The sequence below is a fragment of the Orcinus orca genome, chromosome 2 (assembly GCF_937001465.1).
Source record: "Orcinus orca chromosome 2, mOrcOrc1.1, whole genome shotgun sequence".
Classification (NCBI taxonomy): Eukaryota; Metazoa; Chordata; class Mammalia; order Artiodactyla; family Delphinidae; genus Orcinus; species Orcinus orca.
Window position 1 is genome coordinate 58,598,054 of NC_064560.1, and position 26,444 is coordinate 58,624,497.

At 45.0% G+C, this 26,444-nt stretch overlaps 1 protein-coding gene across 1 annotated transcript in view; it reads right to left on the bottom strand.

The window, feature by feature from the left end:
- Window positions 1–26,444, bottom strand: part of TMC3 (transmembrane channel like 3) — a 43,625-nt gene that overhangs the window by 15,349 nt on the left and 1,832 nt on the right. The window contains exons 3-13 of the mRNA XM_004278317.3: window positions 22,715–22,790; window positions 17,181–17,262; window positions 14,385–14,491; window positions 13,254–13,352; window positions 13,015–13,157; window positions 10,330–10,477; window positions 9,581–9,624; window positions 6,580–6,727; window positions 4,870–4,979; window positions 2,068–2,146; window positions 585–830 (exon numbers count right to left, since the gene is read on the bottom strand). Of these exons, the coding sequence (XP_004278365.1) occupies window positions 585–830; window positions 2,068–2,146; window positions 4,870–4,979; window positions 6,580–6,727; window positions 9,581–9,624; window positions 10,330–10,477; window positions 13,015–13,157; window positions 13,254–13,352; window positions 14,385–14,491; window positions 17,181–17,262; window positions 22,715–22,790 (1,282 nt within the window). The remainder of the gene's footprint in view (window positions 1–584; window positions 831–2,067; window positions 2,147–4,869; window positions 4,980–6,579; window positions 6,728–9,580; window positions 9,625–10,329; window positions 10,478–13,014; window positions 13,158–13,253; window positions 13,353–14,384; window positions 14,492–17,180; window positions 17,263–22,714; window positions 22,791–26,444) is intronic.

Consider the following 26,444-nt stretch of genomic DNA (forward strand, 5'->3'; position numbering starts at 1 on the left):
GGATACAGTGAAGGTGAAAGGCAGAGGGGTTCAGAGCAGAGTTTGGAGCAGATGCCTCGGTTTAGGGCTTCATTCTGCTTTTTTTTTTTTTTTTTTTTGCTGTGGATCTTTTTTAAAGTATTTATTGAATCTGTTACAATATCGATTCTGTTTTATATTTTGTTTTTTTGGCGCGAGGCATGTGGGATCTTAGCTCCCCGAACGGGGCTCGAACCCTCATCCCCTGAATTGGAAGGCTAGGTCTTAACCACTGGACCACCAGGGAAGTCCCCTTCATTCTTCTTTTACTATCTGTGTCTTGGGGCAAGTTACTTAAACTCTAGTGCTTCAGTTTCCTCATCTCTGCTTCTAAGGATGATAATAAGATTCTAGACTAAGCACTTAGAACAGGGTCAAGCACATCGTTAATACTGCCCGAGTCCTTACACTGATTAGAATTCATTTTGAGACCTGGAAAATCCTAATCCCCCACTGAACTTTATTTTCCTTTTCTATAAAATAGAGATAATGACACTTCGGAGAGTCGCTAGAATTAAGTGATGAAATGGACACGAAAGGGCTTTATAAGGGAACGAGGGAGCCACCTGTCCAACGTATGTCTCCCAGCATTGGCCTTGCGGAGTCTGGGTGGAAGCAGTGGTCTTGTTGGCCTCTGAGAGAGGCGAGGTGTAAGTCAGAACGTTGGCTTGTTCCAGGGCCCAAGTGCTGTTTCTCCTGAGCCCTATCCCAGGCCCAGGTGTGGACCACTTCTCTTCTCCAGGGGCTGCCCTGGTGACAAAGAAGATGGTAGAATCTATCCAATGAGTTGTGCTATTGTGGGGAGCAGTTTCCTGTGGAGAGAGGGAAGGAAGAAGAAAAGGTTGTCCAGTTATGTGTAAATAAGAATCCATCATGAACACCAAGGATATCACTGCATTGCTTGGGAATAATCTCTTTTTCTTTATCTCTGATTCTCTCTGTCTCCGACTCTCTCTCTCTCACTACCTCTAGCTTGGTTGACAGCCACTTGACTAGAGTTGTAATGAATAGCATTGATTTTTCCCTAGTGAAGTGTCAGAGCCTGTCCTAGGTTACAGCATGTTGTATTTCTCATTCTCACAAGAGTGTCAGGTAAGAATGACTATTCCATGTTACAGATGAAGGGACTGAAGCTCAGCTAGTTGAAGTCAAACGCTCGAGGTCATGTTGCCAGGAAGTGGCAGGTAAGGACCCAGTCTACGCAACATCAAGGTCCTGATGCAGAACCATTTCTCCCTGTGGCCTCTTCTGTCTTATAAGCAGCAGGATTTGATGCTAGGAAGGTATGGCTTGGGCAAACAACCCTAAAGAAGCCTCCTACTCCCTGCCTCCTCTTCCCCTACCATTTTGGGATCACCTCACAGGTGGGGCAGCTTTAAAATGACCTCCAAAACTACCCTAGGCTGGGATGGTGGGGCCTGCTCTGAACTGCTCTCCATAAGATATTTATTTTCTCCTGATTTTCTAAGTGAAAATTAGTCCCATGGTCTGCCATTCTCCTGGGATCATGTACAATAGCTGCTGATAACCTTTCCTGATGGAATTCCAGGAAAGAGTGTTAAGAGACCCAGGTTTTCATTCCAGCCCTGTCACTGACTAGCCATAAATTCTGGCCTCAGTTTCTTTATCTTGGAAATGAGACCAAATTTCCTATCCTCTGTTGAGAAGACCACAAATGAACTGATTTTTGAACATGATGAACAGAGTGCAAATACTAGCAGTGATATTGACAACACTGATGATGACTCTGTATCTGTGTGTATGTGTGTGTGTGTGTGCATATGTGTATATATGTATGTATTCAATATGTATGTGTATATGTGTGTGTGTGCATGTGTATATGTGTGTGTGCGTGTGTTTGTGTATATGTGCGTGTGTTTGTGTATGTATATGTGTGTGTCTTTGTGTGTCTGTATATGTGTATATATGTGTGTATGTGTGTGTGTTTGTGTGTGTGTGTATATATGTGTGTATGTGCGTGTGTGTATGTGTGTGTGGTGTGGGGGGGGCAGTGGTTGGCTGGGCACGTCCCCAGGACGGAGCACTCACCTCAGTGCTCATGCTGTTAACTTTGTCCAGGAGGGCGATGATCAGACTGTAGAGGTTTCCCAGGTACAGCACAAGGACCCTGAAAGCCACAAGCCCACCTTGAATGACCAGACCACCACTCCATGGTTCTAGACTGACCACAATTTGGGAGCGACCACCATGTTTTGGCTAAGACAGTTGCTGGTTGCCACACTTGGTTTCCTTCAGAATCAGACTGTGGGCATTAAAACAAAATACAGAATTCCAGAATCTACACTGTTTCGAGAGGTCTGGATGGGGTCTGGGAATCCTTTTATCTCCTTACCAGGTGATTCCACTGTAGCCGATCTCTGGATCAGTATTTCAGAGCCGCTGGGATAGCAGACAGTGTGTGAGCTCAGGAAGTGGGGCTCTGAAGTGTGGAGTGAATTACCCATGTCCTGTCCTGTCTTCTGGTTTATAAAGTGATTTTCCAGGCATTATCTCATTTGAGTCTCGCCTGTGAGGTCCATATTATTATAACCCCCACTTAAGGGACAAGGGTATTGAACATGGGGAGGCCTTAAGTCACCTGCTCGGGTTCACACAGTTAAAAAGAGGCAGGTGAGATTTCAGGATCTCAGTGGTCTGGCTCTGAAATACAGGCTGAACCTGTCAGACGGGCTGAATCAGTGAGGGGCTGTGGGCACGTCTACACCTGCTCACAGGTGGGCAACCTTGAGCAGATGGTACCTGCCCGCAGCAGCCTCTATCAGCCAGTGATCCAAGACTTGATGCCCGTTTCCCCGGAGTTGGAAGGTTTGGGGAAACACGTCATGGAGTTTCCCAGGCTGCAGCCTTGGGTCTTAACAGAAACATGTCTGGGAAAATGAGATGAGAAAGGAAAATGGCAGGTTTACAAATCTCTCACAGGACAGTGGTTGGCACTTGGAGAATCATGAAGCCAGTGCCAGTTGGTGAAAAAGAGAAAGCAGATTTAACATGAGGAAAAGACCAGATGATTGGCACTTTGAGTCGCCCATCCCCACAGGCCTTCGTCTCCTCAGGTGCAGAGTTTACCACCTGTGGCCACCGGTGTGCAGGAGTGAGCAGGGAAACAGGGGCTAGGACACCTCCGGGGGCATCATTCTGACTCATCTTGGCTTTCCCTGTGCACTGTGGAGGGATTCCCTTCAGCTTCCCTTTCTATCTCTGTCTTCACCTAACACAGGGCAGGACCCTCAGAGTTAACTTGGCACTTGTTGGCTGAAGGAAGGACCGAGAGAATTTAACCTTCTGCCGTCTTCGTGTCGCATGGCTCTGGTTCTCACTGCCCCCTGAATAAAAGGTAGCTTCGTCTGCTGGTGAGTTAGTGGAACTAAAGTAATATATCCTACTCTTATTTCTAGAATGAGCCTGAATTCAGCAGGGGCAAGTCTCTTGAAGCCCCTGTTTCTCTAGTTTTGAACGAGAATAACGAGGCCAATCTGTATAATAGGACTGCTGTTAGACCAAATGCAGTCACAGAATTGATCCTCCCCAGTGCCTGCCATGAGGGAGTTGCTGAGGACAGCACTTCTCTCTCCTAGGTCAACAGAGGAGGTGCCGAGCAGAGCACAGAGACCAGGGTTCAAGCCTGGGGGGCTGGGAGTGCCTTCCAGAGCTACCCTGGGTGAGGGGCTTCCACACACCCCTTGATCTTTCGAGTGATGTTTTTCTATCTCTGAAGTGACAGTTGGACTTCAAGATCGTGGCAAACTACAGCCTTTTAGCCAAACCCTACCCTCTTCTATTTTTGTAATAAAGTTGCAGGGAACTCGGCCACACCCTTCGGCTGATGTATTGTCTGTGGCTGCTTTTGTGCTACAACCTCAGATTTGAGCCACAGAGACCGTGTGACCCGCACAACCAAAAAGATTTACTATTTGGTCCTTTATGGAAAACATTTGCCGACTCCTGAATGGCAGCCATTCTTCCCAAAGTGCTCTGTGGGAAATTTGTTCTGTGGAACGTGATCAAGCATTACAAGGGAAAGCACAAACCAAACACTGTAGACCCGGGAGGGATGGGAGGTAAATCAGCGGGGCTCGGACAGTGCCACCCTCTGCGACAGTCACCCTAACAGAGACGGGGATTTTTCGGGAAGGCAGTGATGATGCCAGCGCTAGAGAAGAAGTGTGGTTTCAGGGGGCTGGCCCCTCTGACCTCCCCCTCCCCCGCCCCTACTCCCCGCCTGCTGTGCTCACATCTGCATTAACCACCTGTATTCACACCCACTGACCATCCCAGCACAGCCCTGATGCCCGAGGCTCCCTGACTTACAAGAACCGCTTTGAGTCTACGCTTTGGGGAATCATTAGCAAAGCACGATGTTCATCTCGCGTCTGGAAAGACAGCATGGGTCTCTCACCTCTCACGGTCAGTCCACTGAGGGACCCAACGTGAGCGATACACGGCACACTGTCCATCATCTTCTTGGTCCTCTTTCTCTTGTATCTGCTTTTTCTGCCTGTTCTCCCCCTTCCCCTCCCCCTCCCCCTCCCTCTCTCCCACCTCCTCTTCCTCCTCTTGTTCTCATCACCACCTTTTCACCCGTTTCTTCCGTCCTGTCCTCCTGGTCCATCCTCTCCAGCCCCCTCCTCTCTCCCTGCTTCCTCTTCCCCCTTGTTCCCACCATTCTCTCCTGTGGTATCCTGCTTTTCTTGAGATGCAGCCGTAGGGGAAGTCCTGTGCTAAGTTCTGGGGGGAACAAAGCAAGCCCTGGTTCCCGAGGGACTGAGTTCCCACAGTGGGTGGCCGGACGGGTAACCCACAACAAGCCATTTCCCAGCGGGGTGGCGGTACCTTGCCAGCTGGAAGCGCAGTGTGGTCCGTGGGTGGTACATCTCCAAGGCGGCGATGAGGTCAAAGGCTGACGGTGCCAGCATGGTGACGAGGGACACCACCACGCTCACCTACCAAGAGAGGGTGTGCCCCACTGAGCTCCTCGGGGACCCACATCCCAGCCTCCCTCACCTCATAGTTGGTCTGTAGCCTAGTGTTTGGTCGGGGAGGGGGGTATTCAGGGGGTCATGCAGTTCTTACATGGAAAACCTCCCCCAAATCTTGGCTAATCAGCTGTTTTCAAAAGGCCACTTTGCCATGGGTTTATCCCTTCTAGGAACACTCCTTAATCTGAAGACACTCGTACAGGTCTTTTGAGATTTACTGGTGTTTCTGCCACCTTCTCCAATTACCATCTCATTCTATTTCTACTTCCCTTACCTTGGATGGAAGAAGGAAATAACTGTAACTGTTAAGAATAGAAAAGGGAAGGCTGAGAGGTAATTTAATATTCTTTCTGCACATGGAAGATTAATTATCTAGAGAATTATGCCTGGCTCTTGTTTCTCTGGACTTATGTACTTTCTCTGCAAATGAAAAAGGAGGCTTAGCTGGTACACAAGAGGTGTGAGCTAAAGGAAGAAATAATTTCTGAATTTACCTTTAAAATATCTATCTACACACAAGCCCATATTTATCAATATATAACCCACTTAATTCACATAAAACATGAAGAGGTATAGAAAGAGATTACCTAATGCAGTCTCAGATTTTGAAAAATTATTGTACATTGAGGATAAATTGATAAATATCACCTTGCCTGCCCACTTTGTTTTTTAAATCCCAAGGATGGTAATCATTTTCATACAAGTGGTCTGAGAGGTAGCATTTGTGCTATTTCTACCACTCCAATATTTACAGGTAAATTGAGCCAAGTGTTCAGGACAAGAATCTTGCAATAAATATTAAGAATTATAAAATTGTTTATAACCTTCCTCTTGGTAATTTTCTATTCATGAGAATATTCCCATAAACGGAGGGGAAAGAGCGTTTTAAAAAATAAGCCATCCGGGGCTTCCCTGGTGGCGCAGTGGTTGAAAGTCCGCCTGCCGATGCAGGGGACACAGGTTCGCGTCCCAGTCCGGGAAGATCCCACATACCGCGGAGCGGCTGGGCCCGTGAGCCATGGCCGCTGAGCCTGTGCGTCCGGAGCCTGTGCTCCACAACGGGAGAGGCCACAACAGTGAGAGGTCTGCGTATCGCCAAAAAAAAAAAAAGAAAAAGAAAAAAATAAGCCATTGGTGTGGGGCTGTTTGGGAAGGATTATTTGTGATTTAGAAATATGGAAAGCACCTAAATGTTCAATAATCCCCACACGGTCAACTTTGACACATGCAATGAAAGACAGTGCAGTTGCCAATGCAAGTCTAGGTGAAGTCAGTTTCTGGAAACATGTATATAGAGAAACACGAAGCCAGAAAAGCAAAGCACAGTCAGCAGCAAAACAAACAAAGACTGTGCAAATGCCTGAAGGTGTTTTTGAATCAAAATCTTCCTTATTAAGACCAGTGAAATCATTTAGCCAAGGCCGGGTGTTGCCACTCTGGCTCCAAGCTCCTGCAGCCCGTGCTCTAGAAGAAGAAGACTGCAATTTTTCCGTGGAGATGTTTCCAGGGAACCCACTTAAGAAACACCCAGGAAACAGAGGAGCAGCTACTGTTGTGTGGGTACCTCGTTCTTTTCCCAGAGCGTCAGCTCCTTCTTGGACTGTGCCAGCTTCTGGGACCGATCCACCACGAAGTAGATGAGATAGATGCTCCCAGCCAGCGAGAGAAGCACCAGGATGTTGGCGATGACCCTCAGGCAGATGGTCACTGCCCTGCGGGGAGAGGCAGGTATGAGGACGATACACCGGGCTCTGCACAGGGCACCCTGATGCACAGAAAAGGCCGGTGAAGGATGGGAAGACATTTACTGCCAAGTGGATTCTCTGCCCTGAAGATTCAGTGTTCTTCCCCCACCCCCAGAATCCCTCATTTCCTAAGAGACCAACAGTGAGTTATTAATCTAAGCCACCAGCATCAGTGGGGCTTTAAACACACACACACACACACACACACACACACACACACACACACACACACACACACGTTCTGGAGTCTGAGTATTTGGGCTTCAGTGTTTGCTTTGCCACTTAAAATGGGAGTCCTGTGGCGTATGCACATTTCAGTTTTAGGAGCTCAGGTACGGGTGCTCAAGAGAGGGAAGGGGGAGGAAGGAGGGGAGCTAATGATCCTGCCTCTCATTTCACACCATGATTTCGATATTATACCACGTATTTACTTGGGATTTGTTATCTGTCTTTTCCCTCTAGAAAGCAAGTGCTCAATTGTTAAAAGTCTTCTTCATGGCTGTATTCTCAGCTCTTAGAAGCTGGTCAAGGGCCACTCCAGAGCACTGACTCCCAGTGCTGCACCCAGTCTTTTGGTTGCATGAACATGTGTGGACTGGGATCTTGTGGGTGCCCCACACTGCAGCCTCAGAGGAGCCCTGGGCAGCGAGCAATGGGTACCAGTGGAGGCTCTGAGGGGCATGTGTGCAGCCGGTGGCAGCCTGCACAGCCTGCCTGGCCTCAAGGGCTGGAGAAAGAGGTGTGGCCAGGAGGATTTGGAGGGGCACGCGAGGGGTGTACCACCCGCTCCCCACCCTCTGGGTGACCTTGGGCAGGTCACAACATCTCCTGCACGGATCTTAGCCTTTCCTCTGCGCAATGAGGAAACTCACTCCCAAATGGAATGCTAAGTGTCACCTTGTCTTCTGGCAGAGGACAGCTTTCGATAAGGCGTCATAGATCACCAGAGATGGAAGATTTGAGAGTGAGGTCCATTAACACCACCTTAGTGCTTCTTCACTTCCTCCTGTCCCCAGATCACCCTGTCATCATTTGTAGGGTCATGCTACCCACGTGGTCCCTGAGGCAGGTCCTGCATCTCTGGTTCCCCCTCCCCGCCTCCAGCACTGTTGGTCCTTGTGGCAATTACACCAGAAAATGCACGTGATGGGCTTGCGGGGGAAGTAGGCAGTCACATGCTAGTTTTCCCCTGTCTCCACCCTCTTCCTTCCACCTCCTGTTATAATATCCTGGATATCCCAGAATACCTCTTACACATCTATTTTCCTCAAGTTTTGACAGAATCAGGAGGACTCAGGATTTGTGCATGGAAGAGAGATGAGAATTCGGTTCTTGCTGATTTGTTTGTTTGTAATAATGAATCATTGAATGAGACGTTTTTTAACTGGAATGCATTTAGGACGGCAGGAGCTTCCAAATTTGAGGGAACATAAAAACCTCCTGTGAGTTTTGCTTTGCGAGACCTGCTAAGAATGTGGAGCCTTGTCTCTCACTCCCAGAGACGTTAATTCAGTCAATCAGGGTGGGCGCCAAAGGGGTCTGCGTCTGCAGTGCCCACGGGTGATTCTGATGTGGGTGGGCGCTCTCTTTCCTCTGAGAAGCACGGATGGAGTCCTATCCTTTCATTTCATAAGTGAGGAATGAGAGGCCCAGAAAAGTCAAGGGAGTTTCAGGGTCATAGAAGTTAATGACGAAGAGAGGGCTAGAATCCATCTTCTGACACCCTGGGGAGAGTCCTTCCCACCACGACACCCTGCTTCCTCTCGGGGGCTGGGTGTTTCCTCCACTCCCCAGGTCTCCAGCACTCCCCAGGACAGGCTTTCTGCACTGTAGGAACTAATCATGGGGCTTAAAGAACCAGTGAGGATGGACCTAGAGACTGTCATACAGAGTGAAGTAAGTCAGAAAGAGAAAAACAAATACCGTATAATATCGCTTATATGTAGAATCTAGAAAAATGGTACAGATGAACTCATTTGCAAAGCAGAAATAGAGTCACAGATGTAGAGAACAAACTTATGGTCACCAAGGGGGCAGAGAGGGTGGGATGAATTGGGAGATTGGGATTGACTTATATACACTACTGTATATAAAATAGCTAGCTAATGAGAACCTGCTGTATAGCACATGGAACTCTACTCAATGCTCTGTGGTGATCTAAATGGGAAGGAAATCTAAAAAGGAGGGGATATATGTCTACCTATAACTGATTCACTTTGCTGTACAGCAGAAACTCATGCAACATTGTAAAGCAATTATACTCCAATAGAAATTAATTTAAAAAAAGAACCAGTGAGGATATTGGATGAGCAGGCGTGTCCGGCCCAGGAGGACTGGGTCATCGCCTTTCTGTGTCGTCCATTCTGTGGCCAAAGGGCCTCACCCTCACCAAGGAAGCCCTCACAACCTTGAGAAGAACTCCAAACCCGAGAAGTCACTTTAGAAGTTTTGTCGACAAGCATTGGATACTACTTGTGTCCTAGGACTTCAGAGGTTCGTTGCTAAATAAAATTAGTCTTTGCTTAGTTTAACAAACTAGAAATTGGTGCTAAAAAAATCTTTTATTATCTAAGTAAAAGAACAGGAAGCTGGTCAGCCTCAGACCTCTCACCCTACTGCCGGATCCATGGAAGGAGGAACAACTCCGAAATACTGCTATTGAAAAATTATGGGGTTCCCACATTCCACATTACCAGAAGGACAGGTTTTAAGGAGAAGAACTGCCTGAAAAGGTGTGAAAATGAGATATAGTTTGGTCATTTTTCTACTAAATTAAAACAGCTTATCAATGAATTCAGGATGGGGAGTCTTCATACATACAGGTTTTTGCTCTTCTTCTTCTCCTGTTCTTCCAGTATAGCCTCCTTTAAAGAAAGACACATATGGTATCAAAAGCTTAGCATCATCGTTAATCATAAATATTCAGAAATAGTTTATGAAAGAAATGACTTATCCAGTATTTTTCATCATAACTTCAATGTCTAGACTCCATCCGATAAGATTCTATTGATATCAGTGCTTTATATGATAATAGATAGATAAAAAAGGAAATTGGGGAATGGGAAAAAGAGGGGAAGGAGTAAATTATTTAGGTCACTGAAATGATCTAAATCATTTTTTTTCTCAAAAGGGGGCACCATTGAACTGTCTGTGTTGTTCAGTAGATCCAGGTCTCCGAATGCCTTTGACTGCATTATCTTCTAAGGTAACACTAAAAGCTTATATCCCTCACATATATGTATTTATTCATTTACAAGTTATGTACACGCAACACGGTAGCAATCCATTATGCAAATGAACAAAGATACACACACTGACATTTTAGAAGGATGAAAGTAAAAAAAAGAGACGTTCCCGTATTTTTCTCCAGTACACCGTCAGATTGTTTGGTGCCTGTTGGAGGCACAGTATGTCACGTCTCGGTGCAGACCGTGGCTGCCCTGGTCTGTGAGCAAAGTGGGAAGGAGACCACGCTGACTCTCCCAGCAGAGGGCCAGCGGCTCACGCTGTGAAGGCTGTGATCTGCAGAGCCCTGACTCCCGGCAGCCTGAACAGGCTCGCTTACTCACCCTGATGCTGTTCACGATGGCAGCGGTTTTGCTCTCTGCCGCCTCTGGGTTTCCAATGAGGTAATCCCAGGCGCAGAACACCCGCCAGCAGAACGTGTAGTTTTCATTGGATGCGCTGGCGAGGCTCATGCGGGAATTCTTAGCCATCCTGCAAAAAAGGACCAGAGAAAACCATAATTTGAAAAGTTACATGCACCTCAATGTTCCTTGCAGCACTACAGTAGGCAGGACATAGAAGCAACCTAAATGTCCATCATCAGATGAATGGATAAAGAAGATGTGGCACATATATACAATGGAATATTACTCAGCCATAAAAAGAATGAAATAATGCCATTTGCAGCAACAGGGATGCAAATAGAGATTATCATACTAAGTGAAGTAAGTCAGACAGAGAAAGACAAATATCATGATATCATTTGTATGTGGAATCTAAAAAAAGGCTACAAATGAACTTATCTACAAAACCGAAATAGAGTTACAGATGTAGAAAATAGACTTATGGTTATGGGGGGGTAAGGGGGAGAGGGATAAATTGGTAGATTGGGATTGACATAGACACACTACTATGTATAAAATAGTTAACTAATAAGGACCTACTGTATAGCACAGGGAACTCTACTCAGTACTCTATAATGACCTATATAGGAAAAGAATCTAAAAAAGAGTGGATATATGTATATGTATAACTGATTCACTTTGCTGTACACCTGACACTAACACAACATTGTAAATCAATTCTACCCCAATAAAAATTTTTATAAAAAAGGACCAGAAAGGGTCATGTAAGAACAGTGTCAGGAGCAGGTTCAGCCACTAGGGGGCTGCTGCGAGTCCACGCAGAGCAAGGAGCCGCATCTGGATGTGGGCAAGCAGAGTGCCGGCTGGGTTCAGCCCCTCTCCTGGCTTGCGTCCTCAGCCAACCGCTTTGAACAGTGTGAAAACAGCAAATTCTTGGGTGAGTCCGGTGCACGAGCTCTCCCGTCACTGGAGGTCAGGAAGTCCCTGAAGGTGTGTGCATCCACTGCATCTCTGTGCGACTGTGATTGTGAAACCAAAGTCTTTACTCTGAGCTGAATCCATCTCCTTGGAGCCCCTGCCCATTGAAGTAACTACCCCACCTCACCGAGCAGAAGCACTTCGGATCCCTCCCTAACACGACTTTCCCTCAGATGTATGGGAAGCCGGGGGTCACGATCCCTCCTTGGGTGCAAGTTCCCTGTCTTTTAGACCATCTCTCCTGTTAGAAGCTTTTACCACTCTGCCCATCCATACTTCCTGCTCCCGAGTTGACATCAATTTGTCTCTTAAATTGTAACATCTCGCAAAGAGCCCGTGTTCTAGGTGGGGTCGTGGGGTCTTGAGGCCATCCAGAGGCTAAGCTGGAAAGCTTCATGGGAACTGAAGGTCCTCAAGTCACTGTGCATCTCCCTAGGTTTTTGTTTGATGATGGTGACGTTGGTGATGATTGTTCTATCTTTTTTTAATCCCAGCCCCTTCTACCTGCACTTTGCAAAGATGCCACAAGGGGCAGTGTGATGAAGACGTACTGGTACACACGCATCTGAGGGAAGTAGCAGGTGAGCCAAGAGGGTGGGGGCCCGCTTCTCCTTGGGCTCAGAGCCTCTCTGTCACTCTGCATTTATCTAGCTCCTACACAGAAGCACAGAATGTAACAGCCTTAAGGGAAGCTGGTGATATTCTGAGCCAACCTGCCCATTTTACAGATGAGGCCCCAGCCAGTCTGCTTTCTTTGCACTGTGCCCTGCTTTCAATAACCAACTACATGTTTGAACTGCATCACAACACAGATGAGACTGGCCTTTACGTAATTTGTAACTGGGTCACAGGCAAACATATAGTCGAAGGAGGATGCTTTGCTTTCTGCAACCTCTGGTCACCTAACCCATCTCGTTCACCTCTCTTTTAGTGCAATTCCTATGAGACAGGCTGGGACCTGGGACCCTTTGCTGCAGTGCTGCAATGCTTGCACATGGACACACCTCCCCATGAGCAACAAAATACAAAGAAACTGTATGGGACTAAAAATAACTGTGTGCTTGTGCAGCTGGGGCAAATTCTGGACCCAAAAGATACAAAGAGACCAAAAAAACCCAACTGCCACTTTTGAAGAGCCTGGAGCAAAAACAGGGTGTCGGGAGCAAAAGCAGGGGGCTGCGCATGACCACTGCACACACCACCACCTAAGGGGTGGGCAAAACACCTAAGCCACCCTTCTGGCCTGACACCTGGACACACACCTACCCGCACCCCATATAACAAACAAGCTTGCCCCCCTTCAGGGAGCAAGGGAACCTGTTGTTTGCTTTTGCTCCCTGCTGCTGCAGAAGGGGCCCTAGTAAGGCCTTGCCTGAATTTCTTGTCTGGCCTCTAGTCAATTTCTATTGGCTGGGGAAGGCCAGGAACCCTGGTCGGTAACATCTACATTGTCTAAACTGATGTTACCTGGTATGTCTATTTGATTCTTGTCTCTCCAGACCCAACACAGAACCTGGCACAAAGCTTCAAGTGTTCAATCAGTGTCGGTTAAAATGAGCATTTATCTCTTTTATCTGTGGTCTCCTCATCTGGAAAATGGCCTTGACTTTACAGGGTGAGTGACAAGATGAAATGAGATCGTATGTATCATTTTGGCATGTATTTTGAGAAACTGAACAGACATACTTTTTTAAGAGAATGATGAAGCTGTAAGCAAACACTGCCATCCCCACCAGGAAATAGGCCAAGGGCAGCCGGTAGCCAGCCCTCCCGATCCTCCTCTCACTGCCATAGTAGCCATAGAAGAGGACTGAGTATTGGAGGTAACCCTGCAAAGAGAGCACTCGGTGTCACTTCTGACTCCCAGGTCCCAGAACATTCACCACCCGCCTCGAGACAAAAGTGTGGCCAAGCCTGAACCTCACCCCCAGGGACCAGACGGTGTCCAGATCTTGGGCAGATGCAGTGTGCTCCTTGGGGATGGTCTTGCTGGCTGTGCTTCCAAAGGGTTGGCCTGCGATGAGCTGGTGAGAGAGGAAAGGATGTCACACGGTCCTCTGGGTGGGAAGGGACCAGAAGAAAAGGGGCCACTGATCTCCATGCACCTCTGAAGATGCTGTACATATGAGGTCCCTAGGGAGTGGATTCTCCTTGATACTCATGGATGAGACATTAATCATGAGTGGCCAGATTTTCTTTTTGCCTGATCGGGGCCTGTCTAGGTGTACTCTCTCTAGGCTGGACATGGCTTCTGTGGGTGGATGACTGAAGCCACTGGGTTTCTAGAATGGCATGGGACATGGCCCCATTTACTTTACAAGGATGAATTTTAGTTGAAAAGTGGTTTTTATTTTAACACAATGTCTGCAAACTGTCCCATAAGCCAAATCTAGCCTGTCGCCACTTTTTGTGTGGCCCGAGAGCTAAGGTTGGTTTGTGCATTTTTAAATGGTTGGGAAAAAAAAAACCAAAGAAGAGTAGTATTTTGTGACACATAAGAATGATGGGAACTTCAAATTTCTGTATCTATAAATAAAATTTTATTAGAATACAGCCACACTTATTAGTTACCTAATGTCTATGGCTGCTTTCGTACTACACGGTAGATTTGAGAAGTTGTGACAAACCATACGGCCCACAAAGCCTAAAATATTTACTCTCTGGCCCTTTGCCGAAAAAGTTTGCCAGGCCCTATCTTTTTTTTTTTTTTTTTTTTTGCGGTACGCGGGCCTCTCACTGTGTGGCCTCTCCCGTTGCGGAGCACAGGCTCCGGACGCACAGGCTCAGCGGCCATGGCTCACAAAGCCAGCCGCTCCGCAGCATGTGGCTCCGCGGCATGTGGGATCTTCCCGGACCGGGGCACGAACCCGTGATCCCTGCATCGGCAGGCGGACTCTCAACCGCTGCGCCACCAGGGAAGCCCTGCCAGGCCCTATTTTCACACACAGATTATCCTTCCCATGAGGATAATGAGTGCGGTTGTCTAATGCTATGGCTCTAAACGTCTCTACTTTTTAACAAATGGCACTTTTAAACTCACCGGAAATAGTTCTTACCTCTGGAAGGACAATAAAAGCACCTGTCATAATCGTGAGCACAATATTAATTCCAAATAACCATCTCAAGAATATGAAATAAGAGGCAACACCAGATCCAAAATGACCTAAAGAAAGATAATGAGAACGGTTTATAGAAAATCCTCCCAGTGTAAGAAGTTCTCTGTAAAGCAACACCGTAATTTTTCTTACAGCAGCAGGACATAGACTAAGAATGCCATAATTGTACCTATCAGGGTGTTGTCCCACGATGATCATTTAGAAGGATTAAGATGTTCATTAATGTCTCCCAGTCATATACACAGATCCCTAATCCCTAATGGATTACTTTCCCTAAGGTCATATTGATCGAAAATGCTTTTATCAAATTTACATTTCACCTATGTTCAGAAGTATCAGCATCTTTTGAGAATTTAATATATTTCTTTTCTATTTTGCATAGTTCTGAAAATTCCAAGGATATTCTAAGGATTCTTTTGTCTTAATTTCAAAAGAAATAACAGTATGTTACATGTTAACATTAACATCTCACATGGTGTTAGATGGGTGAAGGGGTTATGAGAATTCTCTTTGTCACTTTTCCATGCATCTAAACTTATTCTAAAATAAAAAGTGTAGTTAAAAACAAATTTCTGTTGAGAAAACAAGGGGGCATAGAAGAAGTTGGATTGGGATATGCGTGATACTTGTGGTGACTTTCTGGACTTGTATCATACTTTGGAAGAATAACGTCTTGAAATTTTATTTCAAATCTAGCTTACGTTTCATAATAGGTAGGAAAACACAAAACATCACAAAGACGACCAAAAAATTACCTATTGCCAGGTTACTAAATTAAAATCACTACCAGAATTACTTTCTAGTAAATTTTTAGGGGAACCCTCCATTTTCATTCTATATGTGTATTTTTTTTGTATAAAATTGGCATCTCTCTATAATATGCATCTTGAGCTATCAATATATTATGAGCATTTTCTCATACAAAATATCTCCCTATAAAATGAATTTTATTGTTCCAGCAAACCAATTTTACATAATTGATTTAACTTATCCCCCACTACTTGACACTTAGGAAGTTTCTAACTTTTCACTAGGGTAAATAATTCTGCAAGAATCAATTTCTGTCTAAGGTCAGATTTCCTGGAAGCAGAGCCTGAGAAAAGGGTTCAGCTAACATGATATATTGAGGAAGTGCTCTCAGGATAAAGGGGGTGAGGGGGTCAAGGAAGGTCAGGGGAAAGAGCTAAGCAAAGATGTCATCTCAGCTGGAGCCCAGCTTAGCCTTATCCCATGGGGACCTTTGGAGGGCAAGTTACATCATAAGTTGGTTCCACTTTGAACAAAAAGCTGGACTTGAATACCCCTTTGTCATTGCCTCTAGGCTACCCATTGGGTCTGGGGGAGCAGGTGATGAGTGCCCACCATCTGGAACAATGTGGGCCAAGGCTCATCCTCTAGAGAAGGAGACAGCTATGAGTCATAGCAGCTAACATTCAGAGCAGCTGAGAAAAAGTGGACCAGCCAAGTAAAGGGATCTGGGCTGGGCACCAAGTGTGTCCACACAGCCTAGTGCATTGATTTTGTTGTGGCTGTTGTTTTCTCTGGTTGTTAAGGAGTGGAAGAGTTCTATCAAAGAGTACAAACATTTTGAAGACGTTTGGTCCAAATTATAACTTTCCCCTAGAAACATCATCCCAATTGACATTTCCACCAGCTGGTATTTAATTCCACTTCAATGTTGAAAATTTTTTCCCCCCTCAATTTGTCATCTTTTAGATCTGTTTATTTTTTATGTATGTAAAATTTCTTTGATGTATAGTTAAATACAACAGTACTTTCCTTGATGATTCCTTCTTTACTTTTATAATTTGACAGGCTTCCATTCTGAGATCACATTACTTATATTTCTTTTAATTCTCTCATGGCTTCCTATTTTCTATTTAAATATTTAATGGAACTTTGAAATGAAAGATCTAATGTTATTCTTTAAAACAGTTGAATTGTTCCAGCATCATTTATGGTGCTGGGGTACACTGTTTCAATTCTTGTAGCTTTTATAATGTATTTTAACATTTTGGTTATACAAGTTCATCTGAGTTTTTCCTTTTAAAAAAGTTTTCAATTAGTTTTTTTTTCATATGAGTTCATTATGTTGAATACAAAAAACATTGCATTGAGAATTTTATTGGAATTGCATTAAAACATAAACATATTGAGAAAATCAACACCTTCCAAATATTAAATCATTCTATGTCTCTTCACAAGACTTTAAAAATATCCCATGGTCCAATTTTACAGTTTCTTTATTTCAGACTTCTGGTTATATTTATTCCTGGTCTTGTGTGTTGCATTTGTGTGTTTGTACTGTGTGTGTGTTTTTAAAGGTGACTGTGATTGATTTATTTTTTAGGATATTTTTCTAAATGATTACAGTCACTTCTCTCCAAATGCAAATTTCTGCATTTTTGTTCTGCAATTGCCATGTTATCCTTTTATTCCTCTACACAGTTTTCCCCTCTATCCTTTTGAGTTTGTATTGTGTCTAAGGCATGAACGGACAGAGAACTGCAGAGCCACAGTGGAACGTGGGACCATTTTTATCCTGGGAGGTGGTGGGGACAGGCACTGTGTCTTCCATCTCCACGGACCCATGTCCAGCCTAGGTCGGCACTACGTGTGCAAGGGCCCCTGGCTGCTCAGTAAGGTCTGGGATGTACCAGACCCGTCTCAGGCCTCACGGTTGTCTGGCTACGGGCACCGCATCCCCACCCCACTCCTCCAAGTGCCAACACTTACTCTCGATTTTCTTTATCCTCATTTCCCAGGGGATGAAGATGACCACAAAGTTACAGGCCAGACGAGCAAACTTCCGCCACAGCTAGACAGGAGGGAGTAGGATTAGAGGACTTGACATTCGTGAAGACGGCAATGCCTTTGTGGAACCAGGGTCCTAAATGGAGGCGAGGCCCGCAGACACACCAGTTGATACCTTTCATTATGATTTCACAGGCCTTTAGGGAGCCCGAGGACCAAAGCAGCCGCTTGTCTTCTCTGGGCTTCTGCCCAGGTGAAGGCTCCTGTTAAGGGCTCTAAGCTGCGGTGTCTGTACTGAGGTGCATATTCTCTAGGGTTTCAGCCTGCCTTATTCACACCATTCCTGCTGTGAGGACTAAGAACTACTTGAGGAATGATGTCCAAATACACCCCCTTGGTCTCCTCCGGGAGTGGGGCTCAGGAATCCACATGGCTCACAAACTCCCCAGTGATTACAGTTCCCGTCCCTATTTAAGGACCAAGAGTCTAGAACATACCCTGAAAATGAGCCCCATTGTGTGCCTCCCATCCTGCAGCTGGAGCTCATCTCCCAGCCTCTCTCCTGGCCAAAGTTGCCAAAATAAGGTCTGGAAATTTGTCTTGGATGTTGAAGACACAATCGCCAAAAGTTCAAAAATATATATATTTTTTTTTCTCAAAGGAGAATAAAGCAAAATGTGAAAATGTTCCCTGACACTGGGCTTTCTCTCCCACAACATTAGCAGGTTGTTCATTTTAACACACAAACAATGTGGGTTTGTGTTGGAAGCAAATGATATCATTGCAGAAAGAAGGGTTACAAATGTAATTACAACCTTCTGAACTATAAGACAGCACGTGGTCCTGATGCAGACATGCATGATTATGTTATCCTGAATATGTCTGCTAAGGCCAAAACAGCTGCTTGTAAATGAAAATCTACTTGAATGTTATCAGAAGTTGGAATTGTTCACTTTCTGCTCATGATTTAAGACCCAACTCAAATACAGCTACTCCCATGGAGACCTCACACAGATTCTCTGTAGCCAGAAATACATTCTTCCATCTGTAAACTTCCCCAGCTATCATTCTGGTCTCTGATAATGCTTATCACATCCTAGCTTATATTGCCTTTATATTGTTCACCTGGCTTTTTCTCCTCCAGTATTGAGAGGAAGACCATGGCTTTCTGATTTGTCATCCCCTACAGCAGACAGAGGCAGAATGCCCAGTATCCTTTGGGGAGGGTTTGGTGTTGAAAGCATTTGAGTTTCTGGTCCATTGTAAAGTCGTTAAGAGTCCTCAATTGGTAGAGGAGCTGTCTAGGAGGGGAGAATGGCCAGTAGGAGCCTGTGGCTTAGCATGAGCTGGGCATTTTATAGAAGAGAATAAAGAAGAGAGGAGTGAGATGCGGTCCAAGAGTTAGGTCATGGCCAGATCAGGTGGGTTAGAGGAAGGAGTTTGGATTTGATTCTAAGTGTAATGAAACTCTGTCTATCTATCGTATCTATCTACCATTCATTATTATTAGTAGTTTTAAAAATAAGTTTATTTTATTTAGTTATTTAGTTTTGGCTGCGTTGGGTCTTTGTTGCTGTGCACGGGCTTTCTCTAGTTGCCGCAAGCAGGGGCTACTCTTTGTTGCTGTGCACGGGCTTCTCATTGCGGTGGCTTCCCTTGTTGCGGAGCGTGGGCTCTAGGCGCCCGGGCTTCAGTAGTTGTGTCTTAAGGGCTCTATAGCGCAGGCTCAGTAGTTGTGGCACACGGGCTTAGTTGCTCCGTGGCATGTGGGATCTTCCCAGACCAGGGATTGAACCCATGTCCCCTGCATTGGCAGGTGGATTCTTAACCACTGCACCACCAGGGAAGTCCCTGTCATTCATTATTTTAATTAAAGGATGGCATGCGTAGTTTACTGTATCAAAGATTTCCCTGGCTCCTATGTGGAAGAGAGTGGAAGATGGAGGGACATGAGTGGAAACAGGAAGATCTGTTATGAGGCCAGTCAGTCTATACACCATCATGGGCAGGTACCTTTAGCTTCTGCACAGGGGAAGCGTTCCTGCCAAATCATGCCATGAAGGCTCTCAGGAAGGATGACATCCCTTGCTGGTATCATGTGAGAAACCAAGGACATAGACTATTCGAACTAGAAGACATCTTAAGAATCAAGCATGAAAACCTCGTCAGGTTCCAGGTCATTACCCAGAGCAGGGAAACAATGGCAGAAGGACCTAGGTGTCCTGACTCTTGGTGTTTGGTGTTCCATGTGCCCAGGGTAGCATTTCTGCCTACGTGACTGCATGGGTCCTGGTGGTCTCACATGCTCAGACCTTGCTTTCTTATGAAGCATAGAAATAAACTGGTGCCAAAGGCAGATTGTCTGCAACAAGGTGTTTTCCTGCTGGAATCAAGGAGAAACCCATGTGCACAGAGGATGCAGGTGGGAAACAGTGGGAGGGGCTCCAGAGGACGACTTGTGTTCTGGAACTGTGATTCCCAAGAGAGGATAGAGTGGCAGCCCTGGTGAGTGGTGAGCAGGATCTCAGTCGTGGGAATCATGGGAGAAAGTGTACAGTAGTTATATTATACAAAATTTACTATTTGAAAAACGAAGTTATCATTTTTCTAAGAGAAACCAAAGACTGTAAATAGAGACAAAACTCACTGGGCTGCAGGTAACAGCTAGATAGCTTCTGTTTTCTCTGCTTTGGAGTGGCTGCTCATCCTCAGGGGTCTGTATTAAAATTTCCAGCGTAAAAAAATTCTAAATAGGGGCTTCCCTGGTGGCGCAGTGGTTGAGAGTCCGCCTGCCGATGCAGGGGACACGGGTTTGTGCCCCGGTCCGGGAGGATCCCACATGCCGCGGAGCGGCTGGGCCCGTGAGCCATGGCCGCTGAGCCTGCGCGTCCGGAGCCTGCGCTCCGCAACTGGAGAGGCCACAACAGTGAGAGGCCCGCGTACCGCAAAAAAAAAAAATTCTAAATATAAAAAGGTAGAGGAATGATGTTCAGAATGAGAAGGGGGAAAACCAAAGTGTTAGGAAGACATGGTGGGAGGATGATTTTCTTTGACATTTTGCTGTGTGTCCAGAGGGCAGAAGACACTGTATCTCAGCCATCTCTTTACCCTGAGTGCCCAGCACAAAGCTTGGCACATGGATTAAGCTGAACTGGGTTGAACTGCTTTCTGTAGGGCCGCTGGTAAAATGGAAAGGACTGGGGCAGCTGTCTGTTAAGTGCAGGCTGAAAACTTTGGGACAATCTGTAGGTAAGACTGAACATTTGGATCACTTTTCTCATTTTAAAAACTCTGACTCTAAGAATTCAGTCCATTATTAACTTACACTTTTTTTTTTTTTTTTTTTGGTGGCACGCGGGCCTCTCACTGTTGTGGCCTCTCCCGTTGCGGAGCACAGGTTCTGGACGTGCAGGCCCAGCGGCCATGGCTCACGGGCCCAGCCGCTCTGCGGCATGTGGGATCTTCCCGGACCAGGGCACGAACCCGCGTCCCCTGCATCGGCAGGCAGACTCTCAACCACTGTGCCACCGGGGAAGCCCTTAACTTACACTTTTAATCCACTTTGAGCTCACTGTTACTAAATGCCCCAGGACTTTTTCATTGTTATACATATTACAGGTTGTCTGAACCCAAGTGAGAGACCCTACATTATTTCAGATATTTTTCCATAGCATTTCAGTTTATTTAGAGAAAATGAGAGAGCTTGGTAGCACATATGCTTATAAAAAGATAATTTTGTTTTATAGATTTATTCCATAAGCTCCATCATAGTGTGACAGGCATAAAGAGTTATGGGTAATTTTGATCATAGGAGTGGGTTAGCGTCTTCAGGCAGATTCTGTGAAAAGTAAGAAGAAAGAAAGCCAAGGCACAATCTTGGGGATTCTTTGATATTTTATAACTATTCAGTTATGCAAAATTTATGACCAGCTTTAATTTAAACTTTACTAAGAATATTTTTTGTTTCAGAGAATCGAAAAACAGTGTGTCTGTCAGTTTTTGTCTGTTAAAATAATAAACTTGAAAAAACGACAATATTAAGCATTAGTGGAGATACTATGAAGACAGCAAATTCTTTCCTTGTGGATGGCAAAGCTTTTGGAAAATAATTGATTAGTATTTATCACGAGCCAAAAAACATGGACCATACTCTATACTACAGAGGTCGTAGTTTTGACATTTATCCTAGAAAAAGAATTTTAAAAGATAGGAAAAGCCGTCTGTGCAAAGATGGTCTTTGCAGGGCTGTTAATACTAACGAAAAATTAGAAGCTATTTAAGGACCACCAGCAGACACGTAACTAATTAAATTAATAGACATTTTTCTGATGGAATATTACACAGTCATAGAAAACAATAGGTATAAAAACTACATAGCAACATGGAGAAAAATCCTTGTTATGGTGTTAAGTGAAAAAACAGCAAGACAAAAATATTTGTATACTCTACTTACTCTGATGTGAAAATGATATATACAATGGCTGAAATGTGAAATTTTAAAATAGATTCTATCTTGGGAAGTAGGGAATTATAGTAGGAGAAATGATTTTTTTCTTTGTCTTGGAAACATTTATGAAAAGTATTGGAATGTCTATAAACAGATAATTTCAATGTATACTAAAGTTTAACTGCAAGTAACTGAATGGGAAAAATAACAAACAAAAATCTTAGCATTGTATTATAAAATGAGCAATGGAATATGCCTGTAACTTTCTCATTATAAGAAATACAGTAAGTCCCCTACATACGAACGAGTTCCGTCCCGAGAATACGTTCGTAAGTCCAATTTGTTTGTAAGTCCAACAAAGTTAGCCTAGGTACCCAACTAACACAATCGGCTATACAGTACTGTATCGTAATAGGTTGATAATACTTTTCACACAAATAATACATAAAAAACAAACACAAAAAATAAAGAAAATGTTTAATCTTACAGTACAGTACCTTGAAAAGTACAGTAGTACAGTACAACAGCTGGCATCCAGGGGCTGGCATCGAGTAAACAGGCAAGAAATAAAGATACTGTACTACTTCACTCTATACAGCACTGTATAGTAAAGTCCACAAAAGCACAACCACTTGTAGAGGATGCATGCACGTGACGGTGTATGCCAGATACGTAAACTAACTTATGTGTTTGGACATGTGAACGCCCATTCGCATCTTTGAAAGTTCTCAAATTGAAGGTTCATATGTAGGGGACTTACTGTACAGTGAATGAAACCTACACACATGGGTGGGCTTAACTCAGGGAAGAGGCTAGAGGATTCTCCCAAGGGCAGATATAACCTTTTTCTGATGAGCTGGGCTTACCCAGGGTCACACCATTTGGTAAGTGACAGCATCGGGAACTAAAATCCAAGTTTGGGGACATGCAGACCTTCAAGCTCTCCATACTGTTCTACAGCTATTAATGATGGATGTTCACAACCTATGTAGTACAGCAACTGCAAGGACAACTTCCCGGGCCCGGAGACCACAGGAAGGGTGGGCACGTCCATGTGTGGGCTCTTTACCTCTGCACCTGCCGCTTGGTAGCCTCGAGTCCTGGTCAGCCTCCCCTCAAACTTCAGCACAATGTCCTTCGCTCGCCTGAGAGAAGAAAAACTTGGTGGTGAGCGCAATTTTATGACCTTGATAATCTTGGCAAAACATGTGGAAGTGCAGCAGGAGTAGATAGTCAAACAGTGGTAACCAGACAACTCCCTTAAAATATTTTCTATAACATTTAAATCCATGAAATCATAGGAAATGATGAATACTAAAATCAGTTGCAACTGAATTTCTTAATGCCCTGCCCTGATTCTGGCTGTAGGCTGGGTATTATGGGCTTTGGAAATCCTGGTATCAGGTACCAGCATCTCAGCCCCTCCACTTAATCTCAGCAGCCTTCTTCCTGCAATTAATTCTTTGGAAGTGAAAGTCAGACCTAGCTCAGAGAATCTGCTTTGAGAAAAGGGTAGTGTCTGGTTAATGTGAGCAAGAAAGGTGTGTCTATGTAGCCATGAACAACCTGATTTAGCCCAGACTAACTACTGGCACACTAGCTGACCACTTTGTTGAGTTGACCTGATGGGTCACCTAAATGGCTAATCCTTGGAAATAGACTGAATTCATTAGGATAGATGGTTAAATTCACACTTAAAGAACCACAGGAATAGAAAAAATATGTTAATTCCATGGAACGGACTGAAGTCAAAAACTCTTAGCGAAGAATGTCACCTTCAAGGTGACCTCATCTGTGACTACATTGATGAGATCTTCATGAATCCATGGTTGACCACTTAATTATGCTCAGGATTGAAGAACTGCTGAATTATTCAGTTTGTTAGTTGGACCAGTGTACTTGGTAGGGAGTTCATGCATGTATATCCCAAGTAACACCCACAGGTTCCTAGCCTTTCGTTGATTGACACAAGGAACTAGCTGACTTCCTTTTCCACAAACAGCGCGATCGCTTCAGAACACGCCTGACCAGAGAGCTGGGCTTTGAACCTCCCTGACCTTACTGCAAATACTCCACCTTCATAGCCCCGCCAATGGGCTGGCTTCATTCTGGTCAGAACCAGACATGCAGGCAAGGGTGAGGGTTGATGTTATACCTTTCATAGCATCTAAAAGATAGGGGCCTATATAAGTGAAATAATAATTCATTTAATTTCATTCATTCTAATTGTTTTCCCTGCAAACATTTTCTGCACACTTGTTTGGGTCAAGTATAGTGGAATACAGAGGCGCATAAAATAGAGCTGTTGCCCTGGAGAAGCCCACTAGCTAATAGGGATGATAGAGACCTGAAACAACAATAGGAGTGGGTGGGTGTGTAAGTGTAGGAATGGGGAGCTGAGTAGGGGGCTGAGGCGGCAGTGAGACAGGCTGGGACCTGGGACCCTGTGCTGCAGTGCTTGCACCTGGACAAACATCTCCTTGAGCAATAAAATACAAAGAAACTTTAAGGGACTAAAAACGACTGCGTGCAAGTGCAGTTGGGGCAAATTATGGACAGTAAGATACAAAAAACCAAAAAGCCCAACTGCCACTTCTGAATGGTCAGGAGCAAAAGCAGGGTACTGCACATGCGCCCTGCACATGACACCACCAAGGGGATGGGCAGACCACCTAAGCCAACCTCCGGCCCAATCCCTGCACACACCCCTACCCTCACCCCATGTAAGGAGCATGCTCGCCTCCCCCTCAGCAAGTGAGTGAGCCAGGAAACTTGTTGTTTGTTCTCACTCCCCCCTGCTGCGGTCGGGGCTCCGATAAAGCCTTGCCTGAATTCCTTGTCTGACCTCTGATTAATTTCTATTGATTAAGGAGGCCAAGAACCCTGGTCAGTAACAGCAGTGGGGACAGTACCTGACCCAGGCCCCATCATAGACCAATGCTGACTCCATGGCACTGACCACTTGCCTCCCTACCGGGGAAATAAATATATGCTCTGTCCCCCCATAGACAGAGCTCGCTGCTCTCTCTGTGTCAGCAATGCTCCCTTGAGCCACAAGCAGTCAGGGTCTGCGCCTTCCACAGACCTGATGAGTCTCGCAGGCCCAATTAGTGAAGCACTGCTCCAGTAGCTTCTCAAGGTGACGGGGAGGAAACGTGCGACGCGGGGATGACAAATGCAGGTCTCAGAGGGCGAGCTGTTCTCTGAGAGCTGGACCACTGGCCTGTGCCTCGCTGGCGTTGGTGTCTCGCAGCCCTGGCTGAGGTCCCTGGCTTACGCTTGTGGAGGAAGGCCTGGTTTGTTCTTTTGATTCTGACAGAAAAGTTATCATTTGCTTTGCTCTGCCCGCAGGTTAAAAAGACTCACTCTCTTACAGTTCAGATAGTTATTAGTCATCAGCATTCCTGTATGATTTTTAAAATTCTGATAGAATACATGACTTTTTTATTGCAGTTGAGTTGATTTACAATGTTGTGTTAATTTCTGCTGTACAGCAAAGTGATTCAGTTATACATATATGTACATTCTTTTTTATATTCTTTTCCAGTATGGTTTATCACAGGATATTGGGTATAGTTCCTTGTGCTATATAGTTACATGGCTTTTTTTTTTTTTTTTTTAAGGATAAATTGGTAGAGTTCCTCTGTTTCAATAGAATAGAATATTGGAGTTGAGGTCAGGAAGCCCAGCTTTAAGGCTCAATTCCAGTACTCAGAAGCTGTGTGTCCTGGGGGAAGCCACTTAACATCTCTGAGTATCAGTCTTCTCATTTGAAAAATGTCATCCTTACTCAAAGAAATGGAAGTGATGAGAACTGATATCGGACCTGGAGAATTAACTGGAAACTTCTGGGAGTGGAAACTATGGATGACCTTAGCTATCTGCCGCGGCCACCTTGGGGGGCAGGCTGGATCTTTGGCCAGACTGGAGGAACAATGACTGGAGTGGAAATCTAATGAAGGCATGATTTGATGGGAAAGCAAGTCAAACCTAATGGTGGACTGGAGAGACAGGGCAATGCGCTCGGTGTCTGGAAAGGGGCACTAAAACGTAAGATACGACAGTGGTTCTAATCCTGTCCACACAGTAGGTACCTGATGATTACGTGTCATGTCTGTTTCTCTAGGAAGGTCCACTTCATGGGTCAGAGTAGCTCAGTGGCATTGGTCATTAAGAACCATTCTACTCACTCCCCTTGCTGTGATCCCAGGGACCCACACCATCAGTTACTACCCACTCATAGGGAGTGACTACTACAGCCCAGATACAAGGCTTAATATCGTATGGTTTACCTCATTTCATCCTTGAACTGCTATCAAGGGATTTCAAACTCTAGTTTGCAAAAGAAACAACCTGAATGCATGCTAAAAATGCTGGAGCCCTCTGCCGTAGTTTCTGATTAAGTCCGAGGGCAGCCAGGAATTTTTGTCTGATTGCTTAACAGCTTAACAGTGCCACAGGAGGTAGGTGCGCTCCACCTTCACTTCAACTTTACAGAGAAAGGAACTGGTCTTTAGAGAAATTATGAAAAGAACCTAATACCACATGGCAAGGCAATGTCTTCCAACTTTCAGCTCTTCATTATTACCTAAACAGACTCTCCAATATGACTCTAAGCGTCTCAGTCATCTAGTTTCCCACAGAGATCCCCGCCGCAAGAGGGAGGTAATAGCCAAGCAGGTAAAACTAATATTTATTTTCATTCTAGATTGCATACCTAGTGAGTTTAGTTATTTTGTTCATCTCTAGGCATAGGGCTAAAATCTAGTATTTGAAAAGGAGGTAGAAACCCAAAAAAC